At 33.9% G+C, this 12,556-nt stretch overlaps 1 protein-coding gene and 2 pseudogenes across 1 annotated transcript; 2 read left to right on the top strand and 1 right to left on the bottom strand.

Moving 5' to 3' along the window:
- The first annotated feature begins 279 nt into the window (after positions 1-279).
- LOC140971461 (protein OXIDATIVE STRESS 3 LIKE 2-like) lies at positions 280-2,879 on the top strand. Its single transcript, XM_073433743.1, has 2 exons — positions 280-660; positions 2,142-2,879. The coding sequence occupies exons 1-2, from the start codon at positions 368-370 to the stop codon at positions 2,611-2,613; spliced, it is 765 nt and encodes a 254-aa protein (XP_073289844.1). The 5' UTR covers positions 280-367; the 3' UTR covers positions 2,614-2,879.
- Positions 2,880-5,671: 2,792 nt separating this feature from the next.
- LOC140971463 (UPF0481 protein At3g47200-like) lies at positions 5,672-7,411 on the top strand (annotated as a pseudogene).
- A 309-nt stretch (positions 7,412-7,720) lies between these two features.
- On the bottom strand, positions 7,721-10,555 carry LOC140971462 (pyrroline-5-carboxylate reductase-like; annotated as a pseudogene).
- Between the last annotated feature and the right edge of the window lie 2,001 nt (positions 10,556-12,556).

Raw genomic sequence — 12,556 nt, 5'->3', positions numbered from 1 at the left:
CTCGTGAAATCGTCTTACTCGAGTTTTTGTTAAAAAAAAAAGACAAAACTAGGTTTTTAAGAATGTTCTTGTTACATTACATGTAACGCATCGATTTTATATTCCAAATTAAGAAAATTGGAGGCTGTATGAGTTCAAGAAAATAATATACTAAAAATAATATAAAGAAAATAAATTAAGGATAAATTTGAGTTTTGATTCTTAATCCTACCTTAATTACGTTTATGGCCTATTAAATAGACTATTATTATTGCTTTTTAGTCAACACTGAATAAAGATAAGGCCTTTCCGAAATCAATATCTCATTGTATATAAATTCAGAAATTTGTCCAAACGCAGTAGTACAGCGGTGTCTGCACCATCGGAGATGGAAAATCCTGGCAGTACTGATCGGATTGAGCGATCAGGGGTTGTTACCGGCGATGCGCCTTGCGTGTCTTCGATTTACGACGCCCTGAATTTCTCCGCCGCCGATCGGAAGGAGGCGCGTGCGGAGGTGGAGGATCGGACCGGTTCTCTATCGTCTTCCTCCATCTCATCAATAGGAAAGAACAGCGACGAGTCTTCCGGTGGCGGAGGAGATGGGGAGGAGGTCCAGAGTGAGTACAAAGGTGGAGCATTTGCTAGTTTGGAAGCTCTGGAAGAAGTTTTGCCTGTAAAGTAAGTGGTTTTGTTTTGCCCTTTCTCGTGAGTTTGGTGAATTCTTTCGATTTTTAGGGTTTTGAATTGGGGGTGGTTTGGTTTTTGTGAATTTGAGCCAAATTATAGATGATTTGATTTTTGAACATTAAGAAAGGGTCATTCTCGAAAGGCTTGAACTGAATCATAGATGTTGATGGCGAATTGATCTTACGCTGTCTTTATTGCTGTGAAAATTGAGTTCAGGCATATCAATCTAATGTGGTGCTGTCTGCATTCAACAAATTGAAATCCCCATGGATAGATCTCGTGGGAGTTGCAAAATTGTATTATTTGAGATTTCCTTTTCGACTCCATTCATGATCATAATTTTATTGCAATAATTTATGGTGTTGGAAACATGAAGTAGCCTGATTTTTTCTTCTTGACTTACGATTATCTTCTGGAAGCATGGTTTTCTGTTTGATGCTGCTTGAATTAGATAATTACATGGCTAATGCTAGTATAAATTACATCGAGTTACATTAATTTTATGCTTGGATTACTTTATATTAGGGGAAATCAGAACAACGTTGTTAATTTCTTCTCATACTTGATCTACTGATATATTCTAATCGTCTATTGTAGTAGTTGCCAGTAGTATAAATAATACGAGTATTTGCTTTCACGAACCATGTAATACATTACATGGGACATAGTATATGAATTTACATGCGTAGAGAATGTTTTAAAAAGTATATCTTGAGATGGATGATATTTTTATCTTAAGTTATAGAGAATGTTTAAAATATTATATCTTTAGATAGATAATATGTTTATACGATTAACTTTAATCCTTAGCGAACATATATGTTTTGGAGTGAGTGAAGACAGAACGGCTGAGGGAGCAATTTTTTTCTTTCTTATTAATGTTACACACAAAGTTTCATTTTTTAAAAACTTTACAGGGGGTAACCACCTCCTTTTTTGGCGTCGCCCACTGGTCTGTACCTTGAAGTAACTTTTTTTTTTGGTTTATTGCCACTTGATTCGGGGATAACATTTGTCTATGGGCTAGGAATGATGTAATAGGACTAATCAGTTTCAGGAGCACTCATTCCTATCTCATCAAGTTGATGAAATACGTGATGCAGCAATAATATGAGAATGGGAATGGTTTTTCCTCATACCAAGTATGCATTAGAGTTGTTTATGAAAAGAATAACTGTGGTGTCTCAATCCATCCATCACAGTATCCATTGCTAAACTTCCACTTTACCTGGTCTTTTCTTCAAAACGTCAAAGTATTGTTTGTTCTTCTTTTTTAATTTGGATGTGTTTGCTCTTGACATTAATCTTGTCCTTCATTAATTTTTGGTTGTATATCTCACTGTTCAGTTATCTCTATGGATTATTTGCCTTAAGAACTTTGCTCTAAATTATCTTTGCTGGCATGTGTTACTACCGTTCGTCTCTTCATTTTGTGAAATTATTTCTTCATGGTTTGTCTGCACTGATTTCAGGAGAGGTATATCAAAGTTCTATTGTGGCAAATCCATATCTTTTACTTCTCTGTCCGATGCTGCATCCTGCTCCTCTGTTAAAGATATCGCTAAACCAGAAGATGCATACACTAGGAAGCGCAAGAACATGATGGCATATAATAGCTACTGGGACAAGAAACAAAATAACTTCTCGAGCAGCAGACGTGGAGGATTATCGAAAAGACCGAATGAGTCTATGAGTATGTTATCTCTTGTTGCACACTCTAATTGGCCCGAGAGCTGTTCTGGCGAAACATCTAACTCTAACTCATCATCATCTGGTTGCTGTCTTCCTCCTTTGCCACCCCATTCAAGAATTGCTATATTTAACGAACTATCATCCTCACCTCCTACTGATAAGTTTAGTTCATGGCGGTCTATGTCCTTGGCTGATCTTCGAGGTGCTGCTGCTGCTGAAGATTCAGCAAATCACAGCATCCCTGGAATATGAGACGACGATAGTGGCACCTGAATCAAGTCTGTATATCCTTCCCCTTTAATATTCAGTGTCGCCCTATGGATCTAAATTATTATGGATGGTCATGGAGGTGGAAACTTTTTACTTGTTGTTTTAGTTGTTTGGGCTAAATTCGTGGATCTCAATCACGTAAATGCTATCATTTCTTCTTTCCTTATACGTACCTAGTTCGACTGGAATTCCGACTGAAGTCGTGTGAAAGTAGTTGGTAGTTATTTCGTGTGGATTATTTTGGTAAACCGGTTTATTTTTTTAAAACTAGCTAGTTATCTTAGTTTGGTTGGCGCTGCTTATTCTTTTTAAAATTAGGAAGGCCAAACGAACAAAATAAACCAAAAGTAAAAGTAAACTGGGAACTTATCTTCAAACATGTTTTTATTCGGTTGGTTTGGTTATTTAAATTATTTTAATTGGTTTATTTTTATTTTTTTTGTAAATGAGCCGAATATGAAGAAATTTTTAAAGTTTGAATTCAGCTTGAATCAAGTATATTAAAGCTCGAGTTCGATTTGAAATTCAAATATTTTAATGTTTTTGGTTCAAATTCGGTTTAAATCAAGATTTGCAATTTCGAGTCGAAATATTTGAATATATTCACGAGTTATTCAAAAAGAAAGACGTGAAAGTTAAAACTTTACTTTGCATTGTTGGTGACTATCTCCAAAACAATTATGTCAAGCCCCGAGCTTAAGCTCACGCTTGCATGATTGTACAATCGATTTTTATAGCAACTATTTCGTATTCGTCATCAATTTACGAAAATAGTTGACATAAGTTGTTATAAAATTACATTGTATCTCCTTATAAACTTATTTAAACATCATTTTCTAACCAATGTTGGGACAAGAAGTGCTATAATAACCCTTATTTCAGAACGCGATATCTTCGTCGGAGCCTGACCCTTGATCCACAGAGCCAGAGGTGCTATAATCACCCCTCTTTCAGAATGCGACGTCTTCATTACGGCCTGAACCTCGATCCAGCAGGCCTAGAATTTATGGGTGGATCTTATATGTTCAAGCAGTGGTTCGTCGTATGTGGACTTTTACGAGTATTTTATTGTTAAGTATAATCATGATTTTTTCAACTAATATGTCCATTCAACTAAAGTCTATATTTCCAACCCCAGTTGGAGAAAAAAGTAGCCGGTCTTTCGTGTTTTTGGATCTTTTTTCTTTGGGGCGTCATATATTGTTTCACCACAAAAAATTATTTTGATTCTTTTTTTTCAAAGAATTTCCACGAAACATGGAAATTCTTTGAAAGAAAATAATCAAATAATGCTTTCAATTCAGTAAGAAAGAGATTGTTCGGCCTCAGTAAGGTGCAGGTACTAGCTTAACAGCAATGAATAAGCAGCTTAAGCTTAACAACTTTTCTCGTCATGTAGCACTCTGTCCTGCAGGTTCAAGAAGTAGCTCTCACACATATATCATTTTGCCTTACATAACACTTATTTCATGGTGTTCCTACTAGTGACTCTCTCTAATACAATTTTGTCATGTCGTGAGCCCAAGCATGCGCTTTTGCGACTACACATTGAGCTCCTACATTAACTAATTCATATTTATCATCGTTTTACGGAAATTGTTTACACAAATTGCAAGAGAAATACATTGTATCGCTTTATAAATCCATTCAAATATATTTTTCTAACCAATGTGTGATAGATGCATCATCATAAATGTCATATTCTTTGTACAAAAATGGAATAAATAAATATCAACTGGTAAACTATATACACAAATATAATATATTTTAATAAGATTTAATAACCTTTATTAATATAAAAAAATAAAATGATATTTTTCTCATTTTATTTTTAGTATTATGATTATATGGGACATTGAGAAAATTTTCAGGCATAGTAATATGGGCGTTCTAGTCACCAAATACAGNTTTTTTTTTTTTTTTTTTTTTAATAGGAGATTTGTCTCTCAACTTTCTACAACATTCATGTTTGCACTTTTCTGAAAAATTCTACTAGATTTTGAAAACTAAAATGAGACCAAGATTGCTTCACTTGTTCGAAAACAATAAGGAGATTTGTCTCTCAACTTTCTACAACATTTGTTTGTACTTTTCTGAAAAATTCAACGGATTTATACTAGATTTTGAAAACTAAAATGAGATCGGAATAGCTTCACTTGTCCGAAAACAATACCTCTGGACTCACCGACAAATATTTATATTATTATATTTTTATCAATATATTAAAATAATTTTAATTATATATATGATTTACTTATTGAGTTATAATTTTATTAATATATAGTTATAATATTATAAGACATTAGTGTAAATATATAAATATTCATAAAATATATTATATTTGAATATATAATTTATTTATTGAGACATATTTGTAGTAATATACAATTCTAGTTTAATACTTTATATTAATTAATAATTTTAGTTTACTACGAAGATTATGATACTTATTGATCGCAATATAGCTTTTAAACAACTATAATTCGTTTTAAAATTTTTAATTAGTAAAATTATTTGAAATTTATAATAGTACTTGGACTTGACAACAATATACATTAAAAGTAAAACCGACGTTTTAGTTAGAAAATGCACTAATTAAACTATTTACAGTAGTTCGTGTACTAATTTATCAATTTATTAATAACTCGTGGAACAAAATGATTTTTTCTCTATAATTATACATTATAATGTTATATCTAATGTGCTAGAAAGAGATACGCGCATAGCACGTAACTACGTAAGACCATGTTTTATTAATTTATTTTTATTTTTCATAAAAAAAATGCTAAAATTCTTTGACACTAAAATCTACAAAACTTGTACATTGAAAAAGATGTGCAGTAGGTTTTCGGGAAAAAAATATTTACGTATAATTAAATTTAATAAGATATAAATATTTTTTTAAGGATATAAGATGTAATTTTAATCGTTATATACATAAAAAAAATTATTGAAAATCATTTTATAATCTAATTTTAAATAATCAGGCACTTTTAAATATGTTTTATTATAGTACGAGTGCTAGCCTTAGTTTAATGATTAATATGGTTCCTTTCTTGCTTTTGGAATGCTTCATGTATGAATAAGTGAATATCAGATAAAGAAACCACTGTTTTTCCATCTTCGAACAATGATTAAAGAAGAAAGCATCAATTTAGAAAGATACGTAGTTTAAAGTGAAATCAAAAGAAAACCAAGAGTGAATTACGAGACAGATTGTGTGTCAAGAAATGTACGTGTTAAAGAAGTATTCAAGCATTGGTGTGGATCTTGTCTGTCCTTTTGATTGAGTATAATTGTTGTAATGGAATGTGAATCTAATGCTTGCCCCCTTGTTCACTCATTTATCTGTCAAGAATTGGATCCTGTAAATTCATGAAAACATGTTAAGTCCCGACTAACTATTTCTACACTTCCTCCCATAATCCTATATACCAGGAACGATGATGGTGATTGGATCAAGAGAAGATTCGTCTTCTTCCTCTATATTAGTCCCCTTGGTCATAATCGAGCATCCGTTGGAAAGTGGTGAAAAATCTTTGGGGCGGAAAATGCACAGAGTGCAGCCAGCACTGCGGCTGAAGAAGCATCAGCAGAGTGAGCATTATGTGTACGACCCCATGGTGGTTTCGCTCGGTCCTTACCACCATGGGAAACCTCATCTCCAACAAGTGGAGGAATACAAGCAGAAATCCCTCGCTATGTTCCTTTCCGGCAGTGGCAGAGATGAGGGATTCTTTCACAGCAAGATTATGGAGCAAATCCATGAAATCAGGAGTTGCTACACTGGAGTGTCAACAGATTTGTATGATGATGAGGCAATGTGTATGATGATGCTTCGCGATTCTTGCTTCCTCATATGTTACATGCAGGTAGCCACGGGGGACAGGAAAATGAACTTTCATATGAGGCAACATCTTGGAGCATCTGCAAGTGCCTTAATGGATCCTGATATATATATATGCTCGAGAATCAAATCCCTTATTCAGTCATCAAGCTCTTGATCGAGTCAAGATTCGGTGAAAATGAAGGGAAATCTTTGCTCCGCAAGTACTTTAGCAGTGTGAGCTTAGGGGAAGACCAGATTCTTGGAAAAATTCCTTGGGAAGACGATAAAGACGAGGAGCCTCTTCACCTTTTAGAAGCTTTCCAACAGATATTCTCCAGAGACTCAAGGAAGAAGAGCGAAACAAACAACCAAGATTCCTACAATTTCAGAAATCTTAGCAGTGGGTTTCGATGTGTGACCGAACTTAAAGCAAAGGGAATCGATTTCAAACCGAGTTCAAAATGTTTGGCTGATGTCCGGTTTGAATCTCATGCCTTCTATGGACAGCTTAAGCTACCCATTTGGTTTGTCAGCCCCGATGACAAAGTGTTCTTCGCTAACATGATAGCATTTGAAACGTCCCCAGGGACCAGATCCAACTTAACCATCACATCCTACATTAATTTCATGAAAACATTGATAGAGAGCTCCAAGGATGTCAAAGAGCTCAAAGAAAAGGGAATATTATTCAGTAACCTTGGCAACGACGAGGAAGTGGTTAAAGTGTTTCAAGAAATTGACACATTTGGAGTCGGCAGCGTCCATCTTTTCGCCGATGTTAAGATTAAAATTGAAAATCACTGCAACAGCAAGGCTAAAACATGGATGGCGGAGCTGATTCACACTTACTTTCGGAACCCATGGACCGTTATTGCTTTGCTCGTTACCACTTTTATCCTTGTCTTAACTTTCATCCAAACTTACTACACAGTCCGGAATGGTTAACTAGTTTTCCAATAAATCATCTACCACAATTACTAAATCTCCTCGAGGATCCGACAATGTTACACTTGATAAATATCCCATCAACTAGACAATAGTTTTCTCATTTGTTCATGTCTTGGTTTGTCCCGAAAAATTGTATTATCATGGTCTATAGATTTTTATATGGATGGTCAAAAGTAGCAATACATTCGAAAGTAGACCAAGACAAACAACACTCATGTTTCTTAATAGAACTGGTCTTTTTTAATACATCAGAAATTATAAGGGAGATAGATGATGCAAAGTAAAGCTTTTTTTTATCTGCGAAGAGTTCAGCCAGAGCCTAGCTCTGAGAAAGTTCTCGGCTTCGCTTTGAGGCAGCAACAACAGCATTCATCAGGATCCCGCAAAAAACCTGCCTTCTCTAACTCATGAATACCAGCTATGGTTGTGCCACCAGGCGATGCAACATCATCTTTCAACTGACCAGGATGTTTCCCCCCGTTGGCCAACATTGATGCTGCTCCTAAAACCTGCAAGAGTCACATAGTATTGTCCGAAAACAATACCTCGTGACCCATCGATCCACCGATGCTGAGAATATAGAGGAGCTCCTCCATGGTCAATATTAGAGCTATAAAAAGGGGAAGTTGGTGAAAAATCCTCAATCAAAATATTTTTGGGTTCACTCCCTACCCACAAAATTGTGGTACTATGTCATACAAATTGTGGTACACTTCATGTGGAAATGTGGTACTAAAAAAGTACCCAGGGACTGAACACAAAAAAAAACGACGGCTGGGGACTGAAGGCCAATTTCCCGCCATATTTACTGCTATTACAGAAAAGGGTACCAAAAGTTCAAAGTAACTAAATAAAATTAAAATCAGTTAAATGCTATTTCATTCTCAAGTAGAGGTGTAAGACTAAGCAGTCTCTATTTGTACCAAAAACAATAATCCATAGATATGGTAAGAGAGTGGAATTGTTTAGGAAAAACCTTATGCATGCAATGGCTTACAGTTTGTGAAGCTAGACCAAGAGCCAGTTCTCGAGGCAGGCCAGCAGCTACACCACCATCAGCTAAAGCTTCTACTGCTAAATATATGTATGCCGGTCCACTACCACTGATCAGAAATAAAAATCTTAGGGAAAAAGGCAAGAATTAGACTCTCTTTCTCTCAACCGAAAAATATAAAAACAAATATAGAAAGCTTTGTCTCAAATACCTCAGGCCAGTGATTGCATCAAATAATTTCTCATCAGCTGCCCACACTTTGCCGATTGCTCCAAATAGCTTGCCAATTATTTCTCCGTCATCCTTAGTTGCCGCTGCTCCAAGGCTTATAACTGCACAACTAAGTGGATTATGCCTCAACATAGGAAAACGAGCCCTAAGTGAACAAAGTTCAGGTATAACACATCATGCTTACCGATATAGTTAGTTACAAGATAATCACAAAAATAACAGAGTGTTCAAATATGAATCTGTACAGCAATATTAGCATTCTCAGGACAATGATAGAGATCACAAGGAAAAGGAAAAGTCATACGTGGTTGATAATACCTGATTCAGCCAAAACAACAGCAGCTGGAGTGTTCGGCATTACTCGGATAAACCGACTGTGACCCGCCCACTCCTGGATATTCATATGTAGCAGTAAGCATTTAACAAAAAAAGCGGGCAAATTTCAACTACTAGTACTGTCACAATCTTGACCAAATAGTGCACATGTATTTATGTATGTTCATATCCATAGAAGCATTGAGAGTTAATTGTATCGATTACATATGTGTACAAGATTACACTGGACTGTACAACCTGAAGATCTTTTAGTTTGATTCCGGCAACAACAGCTACCAAGAGCTGCTTCTCTGAAAGAAGTGGCCTTAACTGCAGCACCACATCTTTAACTACAGCATCAACAAAATAACAGACCTTTAATTGCATTGCCACAATATATATACTCTAAGGAAATCTATGAAGTTACCAAAGTGTATCATGAGTTAAACCTTTCGGTTTTCATACGCTAAAAAATCAATTCACAATTACGTTCAAACCTTTTACTTATATAATAAACACACTTAAAGAGATAGTTCTGTTCCCTCCCTTCCTAAATGAGGAAAAGAAAAGAGAAAACAGGCATGAAATTCAAAATGAATTTTCCATTTATTGTCTTCAAAATTTAATAAATTTTACCATTTTATAAAGCTAAATACAAAGACATAATGTTCCTTGTAAATATATGATAAACCCTATCATTTCTTCTTCATCAAATAAATTGTTCATCTGAAAAGTAAGAATAAATAGCATTTTCACAACCATCATTGCTCTAACATGCCAAAAAATATGGCAGAAACTCAAAGATATACCATCAGAAGAATAGGTAGGTAACAACTAAATATGACAACTTGGAGAAACACCAGGAAAGGAGCATACAAACTTGAGGTTTAACAGAGAATATGATCACGTCACTGTCTACAACCACCTACCTTCGAGACAAGCAATTCAAACAAAAAAGCTAACAAGTTAGTTGTGGCGAATTATTAATTAGCAAGGTCATCAAAATGGTACCGCGGCGTATTACTTTGCAAAGGTCAATTAACCTAATCAGTTGGCACTGCCATCTATTTATAAATGCCTATACATGAAAAATACCAGGCAAACCATTAAAATGCAAAAGTATAAAGTGGATTTCATGGCATCAGCCTACATAATTCCAAATGTTAATAACCAATGAAAACAATTTTAGGTAGCATGTCGCGAGAACACATTTTACACAACTATGAGATATGACATTTTGATTTTGTATTCCACACTTCCACTTTCGTTTCTTGAATTGACAGGGTATACAAGGCCATAGAAGAAGACTAGAATGACTGATATTCCAATAAAATAAACTAGTATTCAGCAATATATAAGAAAGGCAGAAACGAGTACAAGAGTTAGGTGCACATGGTTAAATGTGTTCTTTCTGAAAATATCACATCCATTGGCTCATCGCCAGAGGAGGACACAAAAACACATACAAGGAGAGAAAGAAGAGTTGGTCCATTTACAGGATATACCTGCTTGTTATGATCAAGCATTTTGACACCAATAGATTCAAATGCAGTTCGACGAAACAAGGCATGATGGGCGGTTCGAATTTGGGAACCAAGCAACAATCCTGATTTACTGAAAAAGTTCAGCGAAAAGGTTATTTAGATCCTTAGCAACAATACGGCGTTGAGGCAAGAAACTAAACCAAATTCTATAAAACTTAAACTAATTGTTTATAATCTAGAATAAAAAAATGAAAGCTTTGGCATCCGCTAAGTAAAAAATAATTGCAGCTCATTAATTTTAATCTACGAAACAAAGGCATTAGAACTACCTATCTAATTTTCAATTTGTTCCTATAAAACACCAATAACTCCAACTGATTGCCAGTATCTATTATTCCTCGCATTAGCAATCAACATCAAAATAATGTTAGAGATCAAATTTTTATAAGATAACAACTTCGTTGATAGCATGCTAGGAAATGTAAACGTAATGGATACAATCAAGATTAGAGTTAAAAATACTACAAGTCTCATGGCCAAACAGCATAATTTTGTGCTGTCTTGCATCCTCTTACCATCATTACTAGTCAAAATTTAACCTTTGAGAACAAAAATTCAGCTGGATGCTCATAATCTGATAATTAATCAAAACACAAAAATCCCCTATCTTCATGTTCATACTAAACTGGGGAACAGGACAGCTATAAAAAAATGACTAGAACTCTCTCTTTTGACTCTCTCTAATCCTCATCAACATAACATAATAACTTAGTCCTGTAAAAATGTATACAAAGATGGAGCATCCCAGATCCCCATATGCTACAAACTTTCATTTTTCCTTCGTGAAAAGATAAAAAAGCAATCAATATGGGAGATGGACCAAAACCCAGATTCTCTTTACAATCACAGATTAAAAAATGTTGCCAAATGCATCAAAACGTAAATGCAAACGCGAAAACCTTTCGTAGAAATAGAACGGGGTGGCAGCGATTGAGAGGAAAGAGGTGTGTAACTATAATAATTTTATATTAATTTTTTCAGTATGTAATATTTTTATGTTAATTTTGTATGTTATTTTTAGATTAATGTTTTCTTAAAATAATTTTTTATGCTAATTCAGAATGTATAATTATTTAAAATTTAAAATATTAGATAAAGATTGAAGAAAATATTTTAATAGTTTAAACTTTTAAAAAGTGATACGATATATGATAAGAAAATTAAAAAAATTACTAAAATAGATTTTTATAATCTAAATGATAATAGAATATTTTTATAATTTAAAAATACATATGATATTTTAAAAAATTTACAATTATACCAAATTTAGTTATGCTAGATATATCAAACTTAATAATAAAATATAAAATAATATAGGTAGTTATAGATAATATCATAATGAAATAAAATAAATAAAAAAATAAACTTTAACATATAACTCAACATTATAGAAAAATTATAAATTTTCGAAACAAAAAATTACAAATCTTCGTTAAATAGTATCTTGTGGGTAAAATCTTTTTATACCATTTTTCATTCCCCAAATATTTAATCAGTCATTTTTCTATACTTGATTTAATTATTATTATTTTTATATTGAATGTTGATATATAAATCCATTAATCTTTTACATGTATTTCATGTGTTTTAAATCAATTTATTTGATTTAATTACTTTTTCTAATATACATATAAAGATATCCCAATTAATATTCAAAATAAATTATTACCTAAATGGTCTCTTAGGCTCTATAGTTGCCTTAAAATGTACAGTAAGGTGTGCGTTGCATCTGAATTTTAATTAAAATACGAACTCACTTTCCGCAAAATGAGTTGCAGATGATGTTACAGGAATGGCATCACCACAACTGCGGTTGGACTTCTAGTTCGAAAGAGTCCAAGTACTCGTTATTAACATGGAAATCTAAGTGTTTTTCTTGATGCGAGTGGCTTTCAAGAATAAATTTTTCTGAAACATGGATTTTCCTGTGCTGATAACACTTTGCGGAGTCTGGCTTTTGGTTTCATGGGGTTAAAATTGTTTGAGATTCAATCGTAATAATGACATTCACTCGAAATTTTTCCATAGATTTCTTCCAGGATCATGTGGCTTTTGGACTGTTGT

This window comes from Primulina huaijiensis, chromosome 2 (genome assembly GCF_012295235.1).
Source record: "Primulina huaijiensis isolate GDHJ02 chromosome 2, ASM1229523v2, whole genome shotgun sequence".
Classification (NCBI taxonomy): domain Eukaryota; kingdom Viridiplantae; phylum Streptophyta; class Magnoliopsida; order Lamiales; family Gesneriaceae; genus Primulina; species Primulina huaijiensis.
This window is presented reverse-complemented; position numbering and strand designations above follow the sequence as displayed.